At 58.0% G+C, this 19,241-nt stretch overlaps 7 protein-coding genes across 8 annotated transcripts; all 7 read right to left on the bottom strand.

Annotated features, from left to right (window-relative positions):
• Positions 1–204: 204 nt before the first annotated feature.
• Positions 205–2,203, bottom strand: ABB37_06342 (hypothetical protein; the record flags this gene model as incomplete). The annotated part of the gene is made up of 1 exon (XM_015804631.1): positions 205–2,203. The coding sequence occupies exon 1, from the start codon at positions 2,002–2,004 to the stop codon at positions 205–207; it is 1,800 nt and encodes a 599-aa protein (XP_015656609.1). The 5' UTR covers positions 2,005–2,203.
• Positions 2,204–2,595: 392 nt separating this feature from the next.
• ABB37_06341 (putative mitochondrial hypothetical protein) lies at positions 2,596–3,353 on the bottom strand (the record flags this gene model as incomplete). 2 transcript variants are annotated; one of them, XM_015804629.1, is made up of 1 exon in its annotated part: positions 2,596–3,353. In XM_015804629.1, exon 1 carries the CDS (start codon positions 3,241–3,243, stop codon positions 2,596–2,598), a length of 648 nt encoding a protein of 215 aa, XP_015656607.1. In that variant the 5' UTR covers positions 3,244–3,353. The 2 variants fall into 2 exon arrangements, with proteins under 2 accessions (XP_015656607.1, XP_015656608.1); XM_015804630.1 differs by having other exon boundaries at positions 2,596–3,331.
• A 985-nt stretch (positions 3,354–4,338) lies between these two features.
• ABB37_06340 (putative DnaJ protein) lies at positions 4,339–6,030 on the bottom strand (the record flags this gene model as incomplete). The annotated part of the gene is made up of 1 exon (XM_015804628.1): positions 4,339–6,030. The coding sequence occupies exon 1, from the start codon at positions 5,689–5,691 to the stop codon at positions 4,339–4,341; it is 1,353 nt and encodes a 450-aa protein (XP_015656606.1). The 5' UTR covers positions 5,692–6,030.
• A 379-nt stretch (positions 6,031–6,409) lies between these two features.
• On the bottom strand, positions 6,410–8,084 carry ABB37_06339 (hypothetical protein; the record flags this gene model as incomplete). Its single annotated transcript, XM_015804627.1, has 1 exon — positions 6,410–8,084. The coding sequence occupies exon 1, from the start codon at positions 8,060–8,062 to the stop codon at positions 6,410–6,412; it is 1,653 nt and encodes a 550-aa protein (XP_015656605.1). The 5' UTR covers positions 8,063–8,084.
• Positions 8,085–8,741: 657 nt separating this feature from the next.
• Positions 8,742–12,226, bottom strand: ABB37_06338 (vacuolar sorting-associated-like protein; the record flags this gene model as incomplete). Its single annotated transcript, XM_015804626.1, has 1 exon — positions 8,742–12,226. Exon 1 carries the CDS (start codon positions 12,117–12,119, stop codon positions 8,742–8,744), a length of 3,378 nt encoding a protein of 1,125 aa, XP_015656604.1. The 5' UTR covers positions 12,120–12,226.
• A 530-nt stretch (positions 12,227–12,756) lies between these two features.
• ABB37_06337 (hypothetical protein) lies at positions 12,757–15,723 on the bottom strand (the record flags this gene model as incomplete). The annotated part of the gene is made up of 1 exon (XM_015804625.1): positions 12,757–15,723. The coding sequence occupies exon 1, from the start codon at positions 15,589–15,591 to the stop codon at positions 12,757–12,759; it is 2,835 nt and encodes a 944-aa protein (XP_015656603.1). The 5' UTR covers positions 15,592–15,723.
• Positions 15,724–16,827: 1,104 nt separating this feature from the next.
• On the bottom strand, positions 16,828–17,769 carry ABB37_06336 (hypothetical protein; the record flags this gene model as incomplete). Its single annotated transcript, XM_015804624.1, has 1 exon — positions 16,828–17,769. Exon 1 carries the CDS (start codon positions 17,494–17,496, stop codon positions 16,828–16,830), a length of 669 nt encoding a protein of 222 aa, XP_015656602.1. The 5' UTR covers positions 17,497–17,769.
• Between the last annotated feature and the right edge of the window lie 1,472 nt (positions 17,770–19,241).

Here is a 19,241-nt window from a genome sequence, read left to right as displayed (position 1 = left end):
CGGCCCATCCGGTACGCTCCGAAAACCACCAACAGTTTTATGTTACTATTACGCGACGACGTGACAGCCTCGCAACACACAACGGCCTCCCGCTGCCTACTCGTCGCCAACTCCTTAGTCGAGATTAAAAGAGAGAAAAATAGTTTTATTATTTCCCCAACACGGCCATCATCCGCTGCCCCTTACGGCCCGGCAGGCTGCACATCAATCCTCAAGGACAACGTCTGGGATGTCCTCATTCTCCTCCTCCTCATTCTGTCTGCTATGCGCTGTCACCTTTGATGCAGGAGAGGGCTGCTGCGAAGGTGCTGCGGGCGTCGCAGCTGGTGGGACAGCAGGAGTCGGCTTCACCGCAAGTTGCGTTCGCTCAACAGACGGCGCGCTGCTCGGCGTCGGCGGTGCAGCTGCTGTGACGGGTGCGGCGCCTAAGGTGGGTGGTGCCTGAACAGGAGCGACCGGAACCGCCGCCGCCGTCTGCGCAGACGTTGGCGGAGACGCGTCCTTTTGTTCCACCACTGCTACTGCGGTCGCCGTCGGAGTCGAAGCCGTCGCTTCTGTGTCGACACTCCACACACGCCGCTTCGCCTTCTCCAACGTAAGCTGCGGCGGCTGATAGGGTGCGAGCACCACCGGGTGCTGTAGGAGGTGCAGTACGTGTCCCAGGCGCACCACCGCTGCGTTGACTGCGTGTGAGACCGGCAACGGCGGCGCCATCGTCTCCTTCGTTGCTCCCTCATTCGGCTCTTCTGTAGAAGGAGCATCGTCGTCGCAGAGAACCGGAACACCACGGTGCAAGCGGGCCGACACGACGTTCATAATGTGTGACACGGCGACGAGCAGCTGCGCCGGCACCGCAGGGTGGATAGTGAAGATGAAAGCTTCCAGCAGCTGCAGGCACACCGCGTGCCAGGCCGGCGGCACACGCCAGCGCAGAACGTGTTGGGCACCCTCGCTGCTCGCTTCTGCGTGTCCGCTTGTGCTGGGTGTGGTTGGTGCTGCGGCGGATGATGTGTGAAACACCGCCACCGTCTCTTCACCGGACTCGGACGCGCTCCGGTAGCACGGCAGCACGCCGCTCTCCACCACTTCCATGACGTGCCGCAGCGCCATCTGCTGCAGCGTGGACGACGGCACGTAGCCGCCGGCGGCGTAGATGATGTCCACCAACGCACACAGCTTACGCGCTGCACGGTCCGTGTGCACTCGCACGAGATGCTGCACAGGAGCACTCTCTGAGGAGGTGTCACGCACCTTCTGATCTTCCGCGAACGAAAGCAGGCCGCCAAACGTCGCGGTCGTTGTGTTCGCTGCGCAGCCGCCGGGCAGCACGTGCACGTAGGTCTCCGCGTACCACGCCGGCACGAGCTGCGGCGCGTCCAGCAGCAACACGCCGGGTTCACGCAGTAGGCTTTCCATTATCTCGTTCACAGGGTGTGCCATGCCTGCGCGGTACGTCGTGCACAGCATCGCGAACGTTTCCCATGCCTCTGGTGTGGACAAGGCGGGTGTCAAGACCGCCAGCGTGACGCGTTTGGAGACGTCCTCGAGGGACGGCAGCAGCTGCAGGCCAAAGGCGGCCACGGCGGTGCACAACGTGCGGTACTGCAACGTCGAGGTGGCGGCGAAAACGTCCAGACGGGAGTTGGAGAGCGACGCTGCGGTGACCACCACCGCCTGCGCTGCTTTGCTATCCGTGATATCGTCACCATCCTCGCGCGGGCGCTTGTGCGGCGGAACAGTCGAAGACGAGGAAGCAGAAAAGGCCGTCGGCGTTGCCGCTGCTGGCGCGCTGTTCCCGTTGCTCAGCTCAGCTTGCTTCAATTGGCGAGTGTAAACGTGCGCCTCCTGTGCAATCGCATCCAGCCTCTCCAACGCGGTTTGCAGCGCCTCCTGCGCGGTCACGACAGTGGTGGAGGCGATTAGGAGAGGTCGGGCTGACACGGTGGCGTCGGCGGTGTGCGCCGCGGCCGCGTTGGCGCTACGCTGCCGTCTCTTCTTGGCCATCGCAAAGTGACCTTCTTGTGAGGTATCAGAAAAGAAAAAAACGAATCCGATATACACGTATATACCTACCCTTTCACGTAGGAAGTGGTTGCTCAACGTGCGTGCATTCGTTTGCACGAGGGTCCCGCCAGAACGAAGAAGCAGGGCGTCAGATGCAAAGAGAGAGAAAGAGAAAGCTGGAAAGGCGACGGCACACATCTCGCCGCTGTTAAAAATAAGGGACTTCGACAACTCGCCGACAGACGCACCCGCGTGTGAAACGCCGTCACTGCACGTCCGCAGGTGAGCCACCACCGCCCCCACACGTGACAGCCCCACGACGGCATCGCTTAAACCACGATATCGATATACCGCTTTTTATAATACGTCGAAGCAATTGCGACGGCGGCAAAGAAAACATCAGGATGTACTTGTGATCAACGGAAGCCGATAATATAGCAAAGAAAACGGAAGGAGAAGCAAGGAGCACCAATCTCACCGTCACACAAAACAGAAAGGAATAGACGGAGAGGGGCGGAGTTGAGCCCCCGTTCAGCTCTCACTTCATGTGTGGCTTCGCGTCCAAACCGCGCGCGTCGAATTCGCACACATTCACTTCGCCTTCACATCCGGCAGGATCGACTTCACGTGCGTTCCGTTCATCGTCTTCTCGTAATACATCAGCGCAGCGCGCAGGTCGTCAACGGTCCTCAAGTTCCTTTCCCGCTCTACGAACTCAGGCGTCAGAACACCGCTCCCCTCAGCCGGCTCCACAAAGAACTCTGCCTTGCAGTACACCAGCCGCTTCCCGAACTTGTCGATCGAGCTGACCACGACCGCCGTCTCGCCCTCACGCAACGGCCGTGTCATCTGCGACTGGATGTTCACCGACACGTGAGCATTAGAATGCGGTAATAGTCGCTCCATCACGTGAAGGGAATTGAATGAGTCGCAGACCGTCGTCGCGAAGCCGAAGGCGATCTCGCGGCGTAAAACAGGCTTGTCGTGGTGCGCGTGATCATGCACGTTGTCGCAGGCCGCCGGGGCTACCCGGACCGGAAAGGCCATCATCGCTGCGACCTGCTTGGACGGGTGGCGGGCGTCCGGCACAAGGGCAACGTGAATGTCTTCAGGCTTTACGTTCATCAACGAGCAGCTGAGGATGGTAATGGGGTTGTTAGTGAGGAACCTGCGGAAGCCGTCGAGAAAGGCAGGGTTGTGCTTCACCACCGGCACCCACAGAGACTGCCGCTTGAGCATTGCTTTCGTCTTACGACGCTGGCGGTGGTGATCGTGGTGGTGTGGTTGAGATAGCAGATCGGTAGCAGCTGACGGACAACAGTCCTCTTGTGCCTCGGTTGCAGATGTCTCCAAGGTGAGCCCAGTGCGTGAGGTCAAACGGTTGCGGGAAGGCAAGGAAAGAGAAGGGCGTGTAAAGAGGGGAAATGAAGCACGAGAAGTCAGCGGGGCTGTCGAAACGAAAGGCGAAGCGGCGCACGGAGGGCAGAGCTGCCAGGACGAGTGACTGGAGAGGGCAGCGAGTGCAGCTCCCGTCACATTGTGTTACCGCTGTTTGCATTCTCTCTCTGTGTGTGTCCCTTCACGCACCGGAGGCACGAAGCGGGTCGTCGTCCACAACCACAGTAACAATTTCCCTTCGGAACACTCACCTACGAATACCTTTTTTTGTGGGTTTTAAAGGCAGTTACTCTTTACCAAAAACATACAAATAAGACAGGAGAAAAATCTGACTTAGCAAATAGAGTTACATATAAATGTATTCAGAGAGACACACGGAGCGCACGGCGGAAACCCCTCCCCGCACAAAGGGAGAAGCGTTAGGATGTATCTCAGCAAAAAAACGAAAACCAAATACAGAGCAAAAAGAAAGCGAGTAAGTGATGAGGAGCGCGACACAACCACGCCGATGCAGGAGAAGAGCGGAGAGCCACGTGAGTTCCACGTGAACCGTTCACGGAGACGTCAACACAGCTACGTATACACCACCGAAAACAAACACAAAAACACGCAGCGAGAACACGCTTACATAAGTATTACCTTCACGACAGGATTGGTGTTGCCAACACACTCACACACACACCACTACAGCAGAGTAACAACAACGAGCAAATGAAGGAAACGAACGCGTGTGCTGGGCGATGTTTGTTTTTTCATCGTTCTGTACTTCTTCTTTGTTGTTTCAGCAAAAAAAAAAACCCCACCCACGTTACACGCACCCAAACACCCTCCTCCTCCTTCTTATTGAAACAGCAACGGATGGCAGCAACGAAATCCTTCTCTGTTCGCTCTCTTCGACGTGCTCATGTGCGCTCCCTCGCGCTTCATCGGATCTGGTTACTGCTGCGAGCACTCCACCGTCTGCGCATTACCGCCGAAGTTCGGCGCCCCACCGCGGAAGTACCGCTGCTGCTGCTGCTGCTCGTCGTCTTCCATTTCATCATCTGTCACGTCTTCAAACTCGTCCTCCTCCTCCGCACGCGCGGACGGACGACGACCGCCACGTCCCGCCGCCGCACCGCGCGCTCCGTTCCCCTTCTTACCGCCTCTGCGTTTGCCGCCCGCCTTCGCCTTACTCCGGTACTCGCTCAGCTCCACCACCTGCCCCCCGAGCTTGCCGAGCTTCTCCGGGGCGTGCAGGGCTTTTGCGATTTGGTCAACCTGCTCCCGCGGCAGCGTCTCCGGCCACTCCACGTCGAAGCAGACGAACAACTTACCCCTCTGCAGGCCGCCGGTGCCTTTGATCGGCATGCCCTCGTTGTACACGCTCCACGCACTGTTGCCGTGCACCACCTGCCCTGGAGAGGCCTTCACCGTCAGCGTCCGACCGTCGAGGTGCTCCAGCGGCAGTTCGAACCCGCAAAGGGCCTCTTGCAATGTGATGGGGCAACGCATCACGAGGTGGTCGTTCACGCGGTGAAACACTGGGTGCGGCTTCACGCTTAAAAAGATCAGCACGTCGCCCGCCAAGCGCAGGCCCGGCTCCTGGTTGCCCTCCTCGGTGAAGGTGAAGTGCTCCGTCTTGTGCGCGCCGCGCTCGATGTGCACCTCCAGCACGGTCTTCTCCCGCACGGTGCGCTTACCACGGCAGCCCTTACACACGTCCGCCGCGCTCACCGTCTCGCCCTCGCCGTTGCAGCTCGGGCACTGCACCTGCACCTGTTGATGAAAACCGGGGAATATCTGTTGCGTGCGGAGCAGCGCCCCACGACCGCGACACTGCGCACACGTGTTTCGCTGCGCACCCGCCTTCACGCCGGTGCCGCCGCAGGCCCCGCAGAAGCGATCGCGCGAGATCATCACTTTCTGCGTTGCACCGTTGTACAGGTCATCCAGCTTCACCTCCAGCTCGTGCACGATATCCTTCGGCTTCGGTTCCCCGCGCTCGCGTGCGCCGCCGCCGAAGAACATGGAGAAGATATCCGACGCGTCGTGGAAGCCACCGCCCTTGCCCGCGCCGCCCTCTAAACCTTTCTTCCCGTACTTGTCGTACAGCTGGCGCTTCTCGGGGTCGCTGAGCACTTCGTACGCGTTGCTGACCTTCTTGAACATGTCTGCCGCAGACGCGTCGCCTGTGTTCTTGTCGGGGTGGTATTTGAGAGCTAGCTTGCGGTAGGAGCGCTTGATCTCGTGCTCGTCGGCCTCGACGGAGACCTGCAGCACCTCGTACAGCTCCGTTTCACGGACCATTGTCTCGGTTTTTGTTTTTAAATAAATAGAAGAAGAAAAAAGTGAAAAGAGAAAACAACAATAACAGCAGTCAATTCACGTGTGTCGCTGGTGCCGAGGAGGACTCCCACCTAGGCTGCGGTGTGTGTGTGCGAAAAATGTGGTGCTGCGGCGCCTGCGCCAACGGAACTCACACAAATGCCTTAATTACAATGAATAAGCTTCCCCTTTTTCTTTCATTAAGCGTCTCTCCACCGTACCGCACACGCGCACGTACGCATGCAGGAATCACCTGGGGGGAAAAGGAAAAACAGGTTTACGACAGAACTGACAAATGGGCAGTTCACCGACGACGATTCTAATATATATATATATATATGGATGTACGAAGGAGATACAGAAGGGATGAGGAGCGGGAATAACGAAGGGAGTGGGGTGGGGAGCACAACCAAACGAGTGCGTGAGCGTGTCAGCAGTTTTCGTTGCATTCGTTGCCGCCACCGCCCGGCGAGAGAGATGCGCGCCGCCGTGTATTTCAGGGCGAGGTCGGCAGCCAGCCGCATCACAGCGGAAGAGAAGAAAGAAAGAGAGGGAGTGAGTTTTCTTTGTGTGGTATTTCATGTGCGATCAAATGAAAGAGCAGAGGAGAGCAGCAACACAAACGCAAAGATGAATATACATTAAACACATCCATTGAACCTATCAAACGAACAAGCGAAGGAGCGTCGCTCGTCGTACGTTATGCACCACGTCGAGGCTGAAGGGCGGTGACACGCAGCCGATGCCGCTTCCCCGGCACGTGCTCGCGTTGCGCAGGCGGCGGCACCGTCGTACCGCGCTCCTCCGCGCTGCCGGCATCTGTGCTGCTTTTCACACTCAACACCGCTTCCCCGCCGCCTTCCCGATGCCCTGGTGAACAAAGCTGCGGATTGCAACGGCGACACACCTCCTCCGTGTACGCCGTGGCGAGCTGCACAACGTACTCCATCAGCGGCTCTGTCATGCATTCCGTCGCCAGCAGCCGCGCCTGCAGCTGGGCATTGTACGTGGCCAAGGACTCTGTTTGGGGACGCAGCACACACACCATCGCCTTCAGCTCCGTAAGCACCGCCATGTCCACCAACTGCACCTGGGCGAGTTGCTCCACGTGCCGCTCTGCCTGTGCTGCGCGTGCCTGCGCTGCGAAGAGCTGCACAGCGAGGTCGGCTACCTTTGCCTCCAGCTGCTGCGTGAAGGCGGCGCGGTGCTCACGTGAACCGTGTGCACCATCGCGACGTTCTTCCGCTGCAAAGGAGACGTCGTCATCTTCTGTGTCTGCCTGTCGGCGCTGAAGGTTTGCAAGTGTGGAGGAGGTGGTAGTTGATGGTACTTCCGTGTCGAGAGGCGAACGCGGACTCTTCGAAGCATCATCGAACGCCACTCTATCTTCCACTTCCTCTTTCCCTCCGTCTGACAGCGTGTCGTCCGCCTTACCTGCAGGAGGTGTCACCGCGGAATCCATAAACAGCTGCGCCCATCCGTTACACTGCGCCTCGCTCTGCGCCAGCGCGGCCTCCAGTTGACGGTGCTCGTGCTGCAGCGCCGCCACCAACTCCATCCCGGTAGCGTACTCGTCCTTCACGGAAGTAAAGTAGCCCTGAAGGCGTCGCATTTCGCCCTCCCATTCCTCCTGCCGCTGCTCAAAGGTGCACAGGCGCTGCTGAGCTGCGCGTAGATCGACTTCCACCGAGGACAGTCGGAACAGCTCCGCCGCATGACCCTTCAACATTTCGTGCAGCCGTGTGTTTTCTTGCGTCAGTCGCGCGGCAACACGGCGAAGCTCCGCTGCGGATGCCGTGAGTGTAGCATGAACGGCCTCCACATCTTTTACGTGTTGCTGGAGCGCCTCCACCTGCTCGCGCACACAGGAGTGGTGGACCGCACACTTCGCGTGGATCGCCTCCACGGCGGTGCACCGTTGCTGCCAGGCGTCGCGCTCGGACGTGGCCTGCGCGAGTTGGCCATCCACCTCCTCCGTCTGTTCGGTTAGCCGGAGGATCGCGGCCTCATCGCAACGTTGCTGAATGCGCAGCTGCGCCACTGCCGCACGTTCGGCGTGGAGTTGGGCGGTAGCGGCTTGAAGATCCTCCTGCAGTTGACACAAGGGATCGACAGGGGAGGTTGCTGCTGCTGCTGCTGCGGATGATGATGATAATGCTGATGATTGACTTTTCAAAAGTGGTTTGGCGTGCGGCGACCGCTGCTGTAACGGGTGCTGCTGATCTGCGGCTACAACAGAAAGGGTCTCTGAATCGGGTAGGGGAAGCGACGCCGCGGCGTGGAGGCGCTGCGCAACGATGCAGTTCCGAAGCGCGGCGAGGTCGGAGCGTAGCTGGTCGGCCAAGGAGCTCATTTCGCTTCTCCCCTCCTCTTCTTCCAGGAATATGGAGAACGGAATGAAAAGCAACGGAAACAGAAAGAAAGGGAAGGACAGAGGAGGACGGACGGGGAGTAACACCAACGACTACAACACGCGCTCGCAGTCGGCGCATCCTGTGTAGGTTTCCTTCTAGGTAGAGAGGGAGGGAAGTAGGGGGAATGGAAAAGACCCTCACCGTGGGGACACAAGACGGCGATGCGGCGCAAGAGAGGCCTTCGCAAGCATTCACGGTTGTGTTCCTCTTCAAGTTGCAGCAAAACGGTAGAGCCTCGAACAGCACCACGACACGACAGCAACGACAAGAGTAAGTCTCGAGAGATACCCCACCACAAAATGACCGGGAAAGCAAAGGTGAAAACACAAAAAGGACGGTAAGGCGATCGCACAGCAAACATCACCATCAACGGAGGAGGAGGGGCCGCCGCAAAGACGGCCTCCACAGCAAACCCACAGACAGACATGTGCACATCACTATTTTCTATAATAATATTCTAAGAAAGACGTCTCACAAGAGTAACACCGCACATGGCAGGAGGAAAGTGAACGTCCCATTGGCCGACCGAGGCGGTGGGTGAAGCTCGGAGCGGCGTCACTTTGCACAAACGAAAGTCCAGAAATGATAACAATAATAACAAAAAATTGTACGCGCGCGCTACACCTCAATGGCACCCCAACTCTCCTCCGCTGACTGGCGAGAGCGAATGTACTTGGTAATGTTGCGGTACACCAGACGAACGTTGGCGAACGCCGCTGCGGCCTCTCCGTCGCTGCTCGCAGCAACCGCCGCGGCAGCGGCAGCACCAGCACCAGCACCGTCCTTTTCTTTACCCTCCGCGCTCTCTCCAGCAGTCGTCGTCGTGGCAGCATCCGGGAGATTCGACGCCGCCCCCGCGACGGCTTCCCGCTGCGCCTCGCTCGCCTCGTTTATCTTCTCGACGAGCTCGTTCACAAGGTCCACGGACACCATGTAGCCCATCTTCGCCGTGTAAAAGTGCAGAAACACGTTTAAGAGCTGCACGTACAGTTGCAGCTGGGGGAGGGCCAGCACCTGCCCCGCCAGCTTCAACGCACGGCGCAGGCACTCCTGCACCCGCTGCTGGTTCTCCTGGGAGAGTTGCTTCTTAGCAAACAGCGTCGCGCAAACGGCGATGAGGCGACTCTGATCCTGCTTCTTCAGCAGCTTCGACGCGTACTGGCACACCTTCGCCGCGAGGACCTCGTAGTTTTCCTCCGGCATGGACGTCATCTGCGCCAACGCGTTCACGAAGTCGACCAACGCGGTGACCTGATCCGGTGTGTCGCCGACGTGGGCGTCGTAGAGCGTCAGCGCTTCCGCGAACAGGGTGTAGCTCGTCTCGCTCTGCCCGCACGCCTCCGCGGTGAGAGCGCACGTGACGTACTCGGACAGCGCCCGCAGCGGCATCTCCACCGCGTACACCTCCAATAAACTCTTGCTGTCGCCTGAGTACAAATGCGAAAGACACTTGCGGATGTTTTTGGTGTAGGCAGCCGTGACCGCCTCATCGATGACCTCTGCCTCCGTGTTTTGCGTCGCATTGCTGTTCTCCGTACTTTCCTCCTCTCCGTTGCCGCCGTCGGCGCCCGCCCCAGCCGCCGGATCACGATGGACCGCCTCCGCGCCCTTGCTGCGCTTCTTTGACTTCGTCGCAATGACATACTGGTTGTGCAGACGCACTGCCGCACGCCGGTGCAGTGCAATCAACGTGGGGTACGTCAGCGGGATCCGTCGGGCCCCGCCTAGCAACAGCAGTTTCCGCACGCCCGTCAGCATCTTCATATACACGGACGGATCCTCATTCGACAGCAAGTGCAGCACCCGGCACACGCAATGCTGCTCGTCGACAAACTCCATTTGCGGGTTGTACTTGTAGATCAATTGCGGATCGGACGGGGTGTCGGGTTGATCGACGAGGAGGGGATCGAGCAGCTCAAACAGCCGGGCGACGTCCTCTAAAGCGGTGAGAGGCCGCGGACGCGGTGGCGGGGCGGTGACCACCACCGCTGGCTTCAACACCGCGACGTTACCCACCGAGGAGGACGACCTCACTGTGGCTGCTTTCGACACGGCCGGCAGCAGCGGCGCACCCGTGCTGCCACGCAGCGCCACGTCGCACACCGCCATGGCTACATCACGACGCTCCAGGAAAGGCAGACACGCCGTCAGCGTTTCGATGCCCTCCATGCCCAGCACTTCCTCGACAGACGCGCAGCAGTCGTTGATGATGTGCACGATGAACTGACTTGCCGCGAGGGCCGCGGCTGGGCTGATGCCGGCGGTTTCGGCTGCAGCGGTAGCAGATTTCTTCGACTTGGCAGCGGAAGAAGAAGAAGTGGCGGCGGCAGACTTGCTGTTGCCCGCAGCGGTGCGTTTCGTGCGGCTGTCACTTCCACCTTCCTCGTCCGCCTCCTCTCGCGCTTCGGCGTCCGCCGCCCTGTTGGGGTGACCGTCGGCGGCTTCTGCAGCAGACGAAGAAGCAGCCCCCATACCGCTGCTCGGATCGCTGCCCGAGTCTGCCGCTGCCGCTGCCGCTGCCGCCGCCGTAAACTTCGCCGCGACGACATCTACGATGTTTGACAGCGCCATGGTGCGCCGCTTCGCCGAGGAGCCGTAGAGCGTCAGCGCGACCGTCACGAGATGCCGCACGGTGCTCACGTAGGTCCCGAGCAGCATCGGCGCCGGCGGCGGGATCGCAGAGGTGCGCTTTATCACGTTTGGGCATTTGATATGCGCGTGGTAGCTGACCGGCATGTTGGACAGCCGATCGAGCAGCATGGGAAACAGATCGCGCAGCTGTGCCTCCTCCTCGGGGCTCGAAACGTCGGTGACACCGTCCTGCACGTCCATCGCGTACCTGCACAGCCGCTCAATCAGCGAGCGCAGCAGACCCGGCACGTCGACCCCGTGCACCGTCCTGCTGATCGCGTCAAAGAGCTTGTCGATGGTGAAGAGGTGGAACTCATCCGGAAACACCTGAATCAGCACCTCGAAGAGGTATTGCTGTGCCAGAGGCTCGCAGTAGCGGACCATGATAGACAGCAGCTGCGGCAGAAGCGTCTTCACATAAACCTCGCGCGTGATGCCGTCGAGCTGCGAAATGCGGACCAGGTTCATGCCGACCAACACGCACATCGCACGGCGCTCTTGCTGTGTCCGCTGCGCGGCCCGCAACGTACGCTGCTGCCCGTTCAGCGGACTGAGAGGCGAGTTCGGAGCAGAGCTAGAGGAGGAAGGGTGGGGAGAGGCGAGTCGCGCAGAAGCTGACTGTTGCTGCTGCGGGGTCAAGGTGTTCGTCGACAAGCTATTCGTGCTTCCACCGTTGCGGTTCACGTAGCTGCCCGCCTCCATGCGAATCCATAGCCAGTTCATCTCCTTGAAGTTCTGCACCAGCAGGTTCGCCGTATCGGCGACGGTACCGCCTGCCTCGCTGTTGGGGTCCTCGTTGACCGGCCGGCCAGGGTCACCCGGCAGCTTGCCCTTCATCACCGTCAACAAGTAGTGGCGCAGAAACAAGCCTCGGGTTGGGTGCTGCACGCCCTTGCACATCTCCACCAAGTCCCGCATAATCTCCAGCGCCGGCTGCTCTCCCATCTCAATGTAGACCGCACCGGCTGCGATCAGCAGGTACAACCGCGGCACAATGTAACCGCAATACTGCACCTGCTCGTAGATGTCCTCCAACGTGTGCCGCCCTGCGCGATGGGCGTCCTCCAGGTAGGCGGCAAAACCCTCCATCACGTTGTACACCTTCATGTACAGCTCGTAATAGTTCTGTGGCTCGAGCAGGTTCGTTCGCAGCTCATCCAGCACCTGCGCTGCCGCACGGATGACATTGCACAGTCCTTTGCTCTTGTCGATACACTCCTGCATGACAGCGGCTTTGGACTCCACCGCCAGCAGCGCCTCCTGCGCCCATTTCTTTTGCTCCTCCGCTGCTGTCAGGACGGAGCCGCGCAGGATGAGAACCGGATCAGGCGAACCGTCGACTTCGGAGGGCATGCTGAAGGCCATTCAAGAAAAAACAACAACAATAATAATGGTAATACGTGTTTCTTTGGTTTGCCGATGTGGGGAATTAAAAAAAAAATCCTCCCCAATGTATGTGCTGGGAATATACTGTGTACACCGCACAGAGCATGCGTCAACCGATATTAAAAAAGAAGGGCAAATACCAAAGGCACACAGAGAGGGAGAGAACAAAGGAATTGAAGGAGGATGAGCACGTAGTACACATGAAAAGTAGCCCTTCACTGTCGGATCGGGGGCGTCTACAAAGGTGCTTTGTCACCGAGCACGCCGATCAGAGAACACGAATCGAAAACAATGGCGATCCGTTTTTTTTACTCACTTGTTTATCCCCCGTCGTTCTCAGGCTACGATGAAGTCGCGTCCGTGTCCTGTGCGCGCGGGCCACACTGCATCGTGAATCCACTGCAGTATATTTCCCTGTTTCACCACTCCCTTGAACAACAACAATAGTAATAACAATATATATGAGAACTGTTCCTTCTCTTCGCGTCTGTTCGCACGGGAAGGAGAAATATATATACCTCACTGGAAAGCAGCAAGGGATGTTCTAGGTGTACGCGTACACGGGAACAATACAAACAGAATTGAAAGCAGACATAGAAGAAAAAAAAAGAAGGCCTCAGGTATCTTCGCTCCGCGCACACAACAGCGTCGCTTCTCTTCCTCCGAGAGCCGGTGTGGCGGCGACGCTAAAGCTGGCCGCCTGCGCCCACTCCGCCGCCTCCTTCGCCGGCAGCTGTTCCAGCCCCTGGTACACCGCCATCACCTCCGCCACGCAGCGCTCCAGCGTGTTTTCCTCTGCCTGGGTAAACGTGTACGCGTACAACGGCAGCACGTACTCGGCGTGCGACAGCGTACCGGATGACGTGCTGTCACTATTATTATTACTGTTATTCTTCTTATTCGTATAATTCATCTCCGTCCCTCTCCCGTCTAATGCAGCAGCATTTTGTGCTCCGCTGACGTTGCTGACGTGTGCATCGTCGGCACCGTGGACGTGGAAGCGTGGCCGCGGCGCGTCTGCATCCGAGCTGAGGGGCGCACAGCAGCGACGGAAGATGACGTCCTGCAGCTGCTGCAGCGCCGCCTGCGACACAGGGCCCGAGACGTACACGGCGGTGGGCTCGACCTCGTACCGCACAAAGACCATGGAGTGGGGGTCCAAAAGACTGCTTCTGCCAACGCTGCTTGTATGCGCTGCTGCTTTTGGCTGCTGTTGGGGAGGAGTAGGGACGATGAATGCCACCGCAGCAGGGGCGTTCGCTGACCCTTCCACCGCTTTCCTCCCCTCCTTCGCACATGCTGTGTCGTTGTCGCCTTCGTTGACGATGTTCTGCCTCACATTTGGCCTCCTCCGCAGGTCCTCCTCCGCAACGGCAGTGCGATCCTGTGAGCCCGTAGGCGGCTTGTCGTTGCTCGACGCCTCCCCTTCCTCGTTGACTTCTGTGAAGGCATGCTCTGTCACACCCACATTCAAAACGGCAGCGGCGTACAGCAGCTGCTCTTGTCGCTGACGCTGCGGCACATTGTCCTTCCCCCCTTCCCTTTCATGGACCTCCTCACACACTTCCGTGCCCGTCTGTCCGGATAGCCGTTGCGGGTCATCAGCGTGCACGAGGTCGTCGCCTTCACTTGACAGGACAGGCCCGCGCGTGTGCGAGTGCCGGCTGCACGCCTCTGAGGGGGAGGGCGTGGAGTTCGCCGCTGTGTTTGCGGTGGTTACCGGCATCAAGGCTGCTGCTGCTGTGGTGGTTGCTGCGTCGTGCCGCGCGGTGCTGCGTACTGCCTCCGGTACACGGTTCGTGGCACGATTGCTCGCCAAGAGCGGGGCATCGTTATCGCCGTCTGCGCTCCCCTTCGTGACGGAAGGCGGAGGATTATGAGAAGCTCCATCCTCTCCTTCACCTTCGCCGTCTTCTTCGGAATTCGAGTCGCCCTTTTGTATCGGCAGCGGCATCACCGTGTACGATGGTGGTGCTGCTGGCCGAGGTTGGTGCGCCGCAGCGGGCATCGCAGAGCTCATCGTCTGTGTCGTCCTCACCGCAGACCTGTCCGATACACCTGTCGAGGCAGGTGCAGGCGTAGCTTCCGTTTTCGTTGCTGCTGCTGTTGATGATGATGGTAATGCGGCACCTCTCGCCTCGCAGGCGATTTTCAGAGCACCTGCCATCTTCCCCTTCGACGCCGGTGCGGCCGCGGCGTCCGCACGACGCCCTCCCCCCACAACCCGCTGTTGGAGCTCCTGACGCTTTTCAGGTGCTGTCGTGGGTAGCGGAGAGGGAGGAGCCGCGCGTGCGCTCTGCACCGCCACCACGCGCACCGCCGCGCTCCCGTGCGTCAGCGTGTCCTGCACAAACGCAGCGACCGCCGAATCGCTCTCGATGGCGCGCAGCGGCGGACCACCGGTTGTTGGGGTGTACGCACCGCCCCCCGCGCTTCCACTTCCGTTGTAATTCGTGCTGACGCTTTCCATCCCGAGAGGAATCCCTAACTCCGGCACGCCGCCGAGCAGGCGCGGCCACACGCGGTACGCCACACGCAGTGACTGGTGCTGCCGAATGTTTGCGGTGCGTCGCACCAGCTCGATCAGCTCCCGCCGCGTCAGGAGCGGCTCGGCAAGAGGGAGCGGCAGCTTGCGCGAGAGGAGGATGCCGGGCGGGTACTCCAGCTCCACGTTGCAGGTCAGAAAGGATGCGGAGGACGTCGGAGCGGCGGTGGAGGAGGCCTCGACGCTGCCTTTCGTCTCCACCACACGCAACTCTTCCGGCGTGACGCGGTACACGGTGCCTTCGTGACACCATAGCAATACAACTTCCACCAATACACCCGACGACGCCGCCACTGCATCCGCGGTGACGGGAGCAACTTCCGCACCATGCAGCGCCTGCAGCTCCTCCCACTGCGGCCACGTGACGGCGTGCAGTGGCCCGTAGGTGGCCGATACGTACTCGAGAGCCGGCTGCACCGTCAGCCAGCCTCCGTGGGGGGAGCTGGGCAGCGGCGGAGGGGCGGAGGAGCGAGCTGCGCCGTCGTCGCCGCACTGGACGAGCGTCAGCGAGGGATCCTCGCCAGCTCGAGCGTTGGCGTTTTTACTGTTGTCCTCGTCGCTATCCGTGTGCGGGCCGCCGCTCTCTCGATTTTCCGTCTCGCGCTGCTGCAGATATCTTTGCAGGAGACTTGCTGTAAGCGGGAGAGGCGCCATGCACGTCGCTGCCGCCTCGTCCACGTCCGCTTCAGCCCCACAACGCTCATCATCATCGCTGCCGCTGTTTTGCGTGTGTTGTGCCACACGAGCATGTCGCATGGCGTCGGACAGTCGGCGTGTGATGGACAAGATGTGCGAAGGCAGCACCTGTGCCAGAAGCTGCTGCGCTGTGCGGAAGACGTTGTACTCTTCGACGATGACGGTGTGGGGCCAACACACCACCTGCACGTACGCGGCGTTTCCTGTCATGCCAAGAACGTGCGTGTCTGTGTGTCTGTGTGTACGTCCACACGGGGTGCCAGCCGACGGAGAAAGAACAGAGAGAAAAACAGGACTCTAGGAAGTATTAGCAGTGCGATAAACCGACAAAAGCAACGCACTATATATATATTTGGAGGAATAATTGTTTATGTTTGTAGGATGAGATGGAGAAGGGGGAGAGATAAAAGTTAGTAGAAAGAAACGAGGTAGAAGAATGGCGTTTTGGTTTTTCCTCTCCCTTAACTTCTACGTTCGGTACAGGGATAAACCACGACCCTCACGATCACTCGGGGTCATTTACAACAACATTAGTTTTCGAAAGACAGCAACATATCATATTGATTTATTTATTAGTATCTTTTTCACGTGGAACGGGAACCAAGACTAACGCAGTGGCAGACTTCAAAACAAGATTAGTCCGCCCTCAAAGCGGGGCGGAGTGGGCCTGGGTGGGCGGGAAAACGAACAGAAGAGAGAACAAGGCGGAAGTCGAAGACTGTCCGTGGAAAAGGAGAAGAAAGTAGAAAGGAGTCCCCGAAGATGATATTCACTTAGATTCCATTCAAACCATACTTCACATTCAATCATTCCTTTCGCAAGCTCCCAGGAAGGCGGATGTGATGGGGATGGCAATGAGAAGAAGCTCGTTGCTTACATATAAAAGAATCTATTTCGTAGAGGAAACCCACGATGCATCGCGAGTTATGAGATGTTGTGTGCGTGGGATCTGAATAGGAGGGAAGACAAGAACATTGAGCGATACATGCAGCAACAACAAATACAAGTACAAGAATGACTGTAGGGAGGAGGAAAACAAAACGAACGGCTGACGTGCAACTGAACAATGCCCGTTGCAGATTTGCGGCCACACACACACACACACACACGCATGAAAAGAAAAAGAAAAACGAATGAGAGCAAACCTCCTGTGCGTGCTCAACGCAGTCTGAAGGGTTGAGCTGCAAAGCGAGGGAGAGAAAGAGGAGAGGTGAGTACGTCGAGGGGACAGGCGGCAACGCATGCGACGCTATCTGCAAGGAGGAGCCGCACACCACGAAAACAACCAACCAAACAAACAGACACGTCACGACTTAAAGAAGCCCAACTTTTCTGCAAAAGGCAGATGAATTCTTTATGTTGTTGTATATTTCGATTGGGAGACGGAGCAGGAAAGTGCAGTGGTAAAACAGCGATACGGAGAACGATAAACACAGTCTCTCTCCTCTACAACGGCAGGGATGAAGTTCCCAGCACCGTCAGCGAACTGCGCCGACGGTGCCCTTGCGCGTCGTAGTCCGGTAGCACATCCACGGAGGAGGACAGGTACGTGTCGATGCGCAGCAGCGGCAGCGGCACCACTCGTCGCGGCAACGCAGTGGTGCCACTACGAACACCGTCCTTCACCACTTCTCCACTGCTGTCCCGCACGCTGGACTCGTGCCTCTCCACGTTCGGCGCGACCGTCCCCGCCGTAATACACTTCTCTAGGAGCAGACGCTGCTCGAGGAGGCGGGCCTGCAGCTCCTGCAGGAGCGCTTCGGCCGCGTCGAAGGAATCGGATGAGAAGACGTTGATGGGCTCGCGCACGCCACGACTCACACTAAGCCGACGCGGTGGCGGTGACGGCGGCGGTGCACCCGCGTCGACGGACAGGTCGACGTCGTCGCCTTCGTGCGGAAGACGACGCGGCAGGGGCACCCCGGCCTCCACCAGGCGCTGCGCGTCGTCGGCCAAACAGCGCTCGAGGGCGTCGAGGTGCAGCGTTAATGAGACGTCGCTTTCATTGAGCGTCAGGAGGGCCTTCAGCGTTTGGGTGATGTCCTCGCAGAGCAGGTGGAAGGTGGCGCCGTCCACGATGAACTGCGCGGGACCGACTTGGAGTACGGCTTTCATGAACAGCTGTACTACTGAAAGGAAGAAGAACAATACCTCTCTAACTTATGACGTGGTGGCGCAACCGGTGAAGAAACGCTCTATGCTATTTGAAAAAAGAAAAGAAGAAAAAGGAGACTGTGTGCGGGAAGCTTCGGCTTATTGCTTGCGTATCAGGATGACTTCGTTTTCTTGCTGTCCCGCGGCATCAGCGGAAACTCAGACTGTTTAAAAAAAAATCCAACGGGTGGGAGTTGGTGTGTGTGTGCTCTCTGAACAACGAGACCGCGCCCTTTGCCGCCAAGACAGGAGAGAGAAGAACAAAGAAAGAAGGAGGAAGAGGAACGAAACAGCCGTTCATGCGAAGTAAAGCGGCGAGACAGGAGGAGTCTGCTCCCGGAAGTGCCCTTCACACGCACAACGTAAACAGAGAATGCGAGGAGGCGCCGTTCTCACCTCTCCGATGGGCTGTCCCTTGCAAGTGAGAATACCGTTGTGGGGCGGGGGTTTGTGCTTGGGAAAGAGCAACGCGACACACTTCTTCTATTCCCTCTTACCCGACAACGTGCAGTCAGCCCGGTCATCACCCTTCGTGTATTTGTCCTTTTCTCTCTTCTTCTTCCTTTGGGGAGCGACACCCTAACTCACAGGCACAGGCACGCATACAGGCGCACACACACACGTACACACACTCACACACACACAGACAACGAGTCAGACAACGTCGCACAGCGGAAGGCGAATCAGGTGGGCCTGTATCAGCGCCGGCAATCCACAAACATCGAGTTGATGCGTCCACGCTATGGAAGGAAAGAAAAAACCGGTCGTTGTTTTCCTTTAGACTTCTTTTGAGGGCACAAAACAACACATACATACATATATATATATACAGGACTCGCTGAACACCCACAGTCACTCTGACTTACACACCCCCATGCGGATCGAGCAGCCAAGGGAGGGGGAGAGTGAAAAACTTGTGGGTGCGTGCGAGCAGCGGTCCCGCCACTCAAAAAGCGAAAGACAAACAATCAAAAACAAAACAAAAGAACATCATCAACATCGACATCAACAACAAGAAGATATTTTTTCTAATAATCGTAAAAGGAAAACGACGGTACGGGAGCCACGTGCAAAAGAGCGCCAAAAAGAACCGTACAATCAACAACCAAAGCGGGAGGAGAAGGAGAAAACTCCCGATGCTCACAACAAAAGTGCTTCGAGCGGAGAGCGAGAGAGAGAGAGAGCTGGAGAAGCAGAGGCCGTCGGGTACCTTTTACTATAGATACAAATATATATAAATATATATTTAATGATGAACTGTTTTGATGGGCTTGCCTGAGAAGGAAGAACATCCAACACAAGAAAGGACAGCTCCCCAAGGCACCAAACGAGAAAAAACAAGAGAGAAGAAAACATATTTTTGGTAAGGGCTTTCTGTTTCTGTTTTTTTTTTGCTGTTTACGAAAACGAGCGTTGCGGAGTTGAACTGCATGCGCACGCCGAGCGTCATCACAAACAAACCTGCAATAGGGAAAAACGGAAGGGAAAAGAATCAGGTGAAATTGAAAAAGGAGAGAAAGACGCCCTTCTCCACGTTTTCATGCACTTCTGGTGAAGAGAGGGGTAAAAGAAGAAGACACTTTGCATTAAAAGAAAAAACCTTCACCCGCGAGCCGCCACAACGGCACACACCGTTGAAAGGAAAAACAAACAAAACAAAATCAAAACGAGGCAGCTCCCCTCCCCGCGCGGGACCGGGAGAAGCT

The sequence above is a fragment of the Leptomonas pyrrhocoris genome (assembly GCF_001293395.1).
Source record: "Leptomonas pyrrhocoris isolate H10 chromosome Unknown, whole genome shotgun sequence".
In the NCBI taxonomy this organism is placed as follows: Eukaryota; Euglenozoa; class Kinetoplastea; order Trypanosomatida; family Trypanosomatidae; genus Leptomonas; species Leptomonas pyrrhocoris.
Note: the sequence above shows the minus strand (reverse complement) of the source record. Positions and strands in the feature narration are given on the sequence as shown.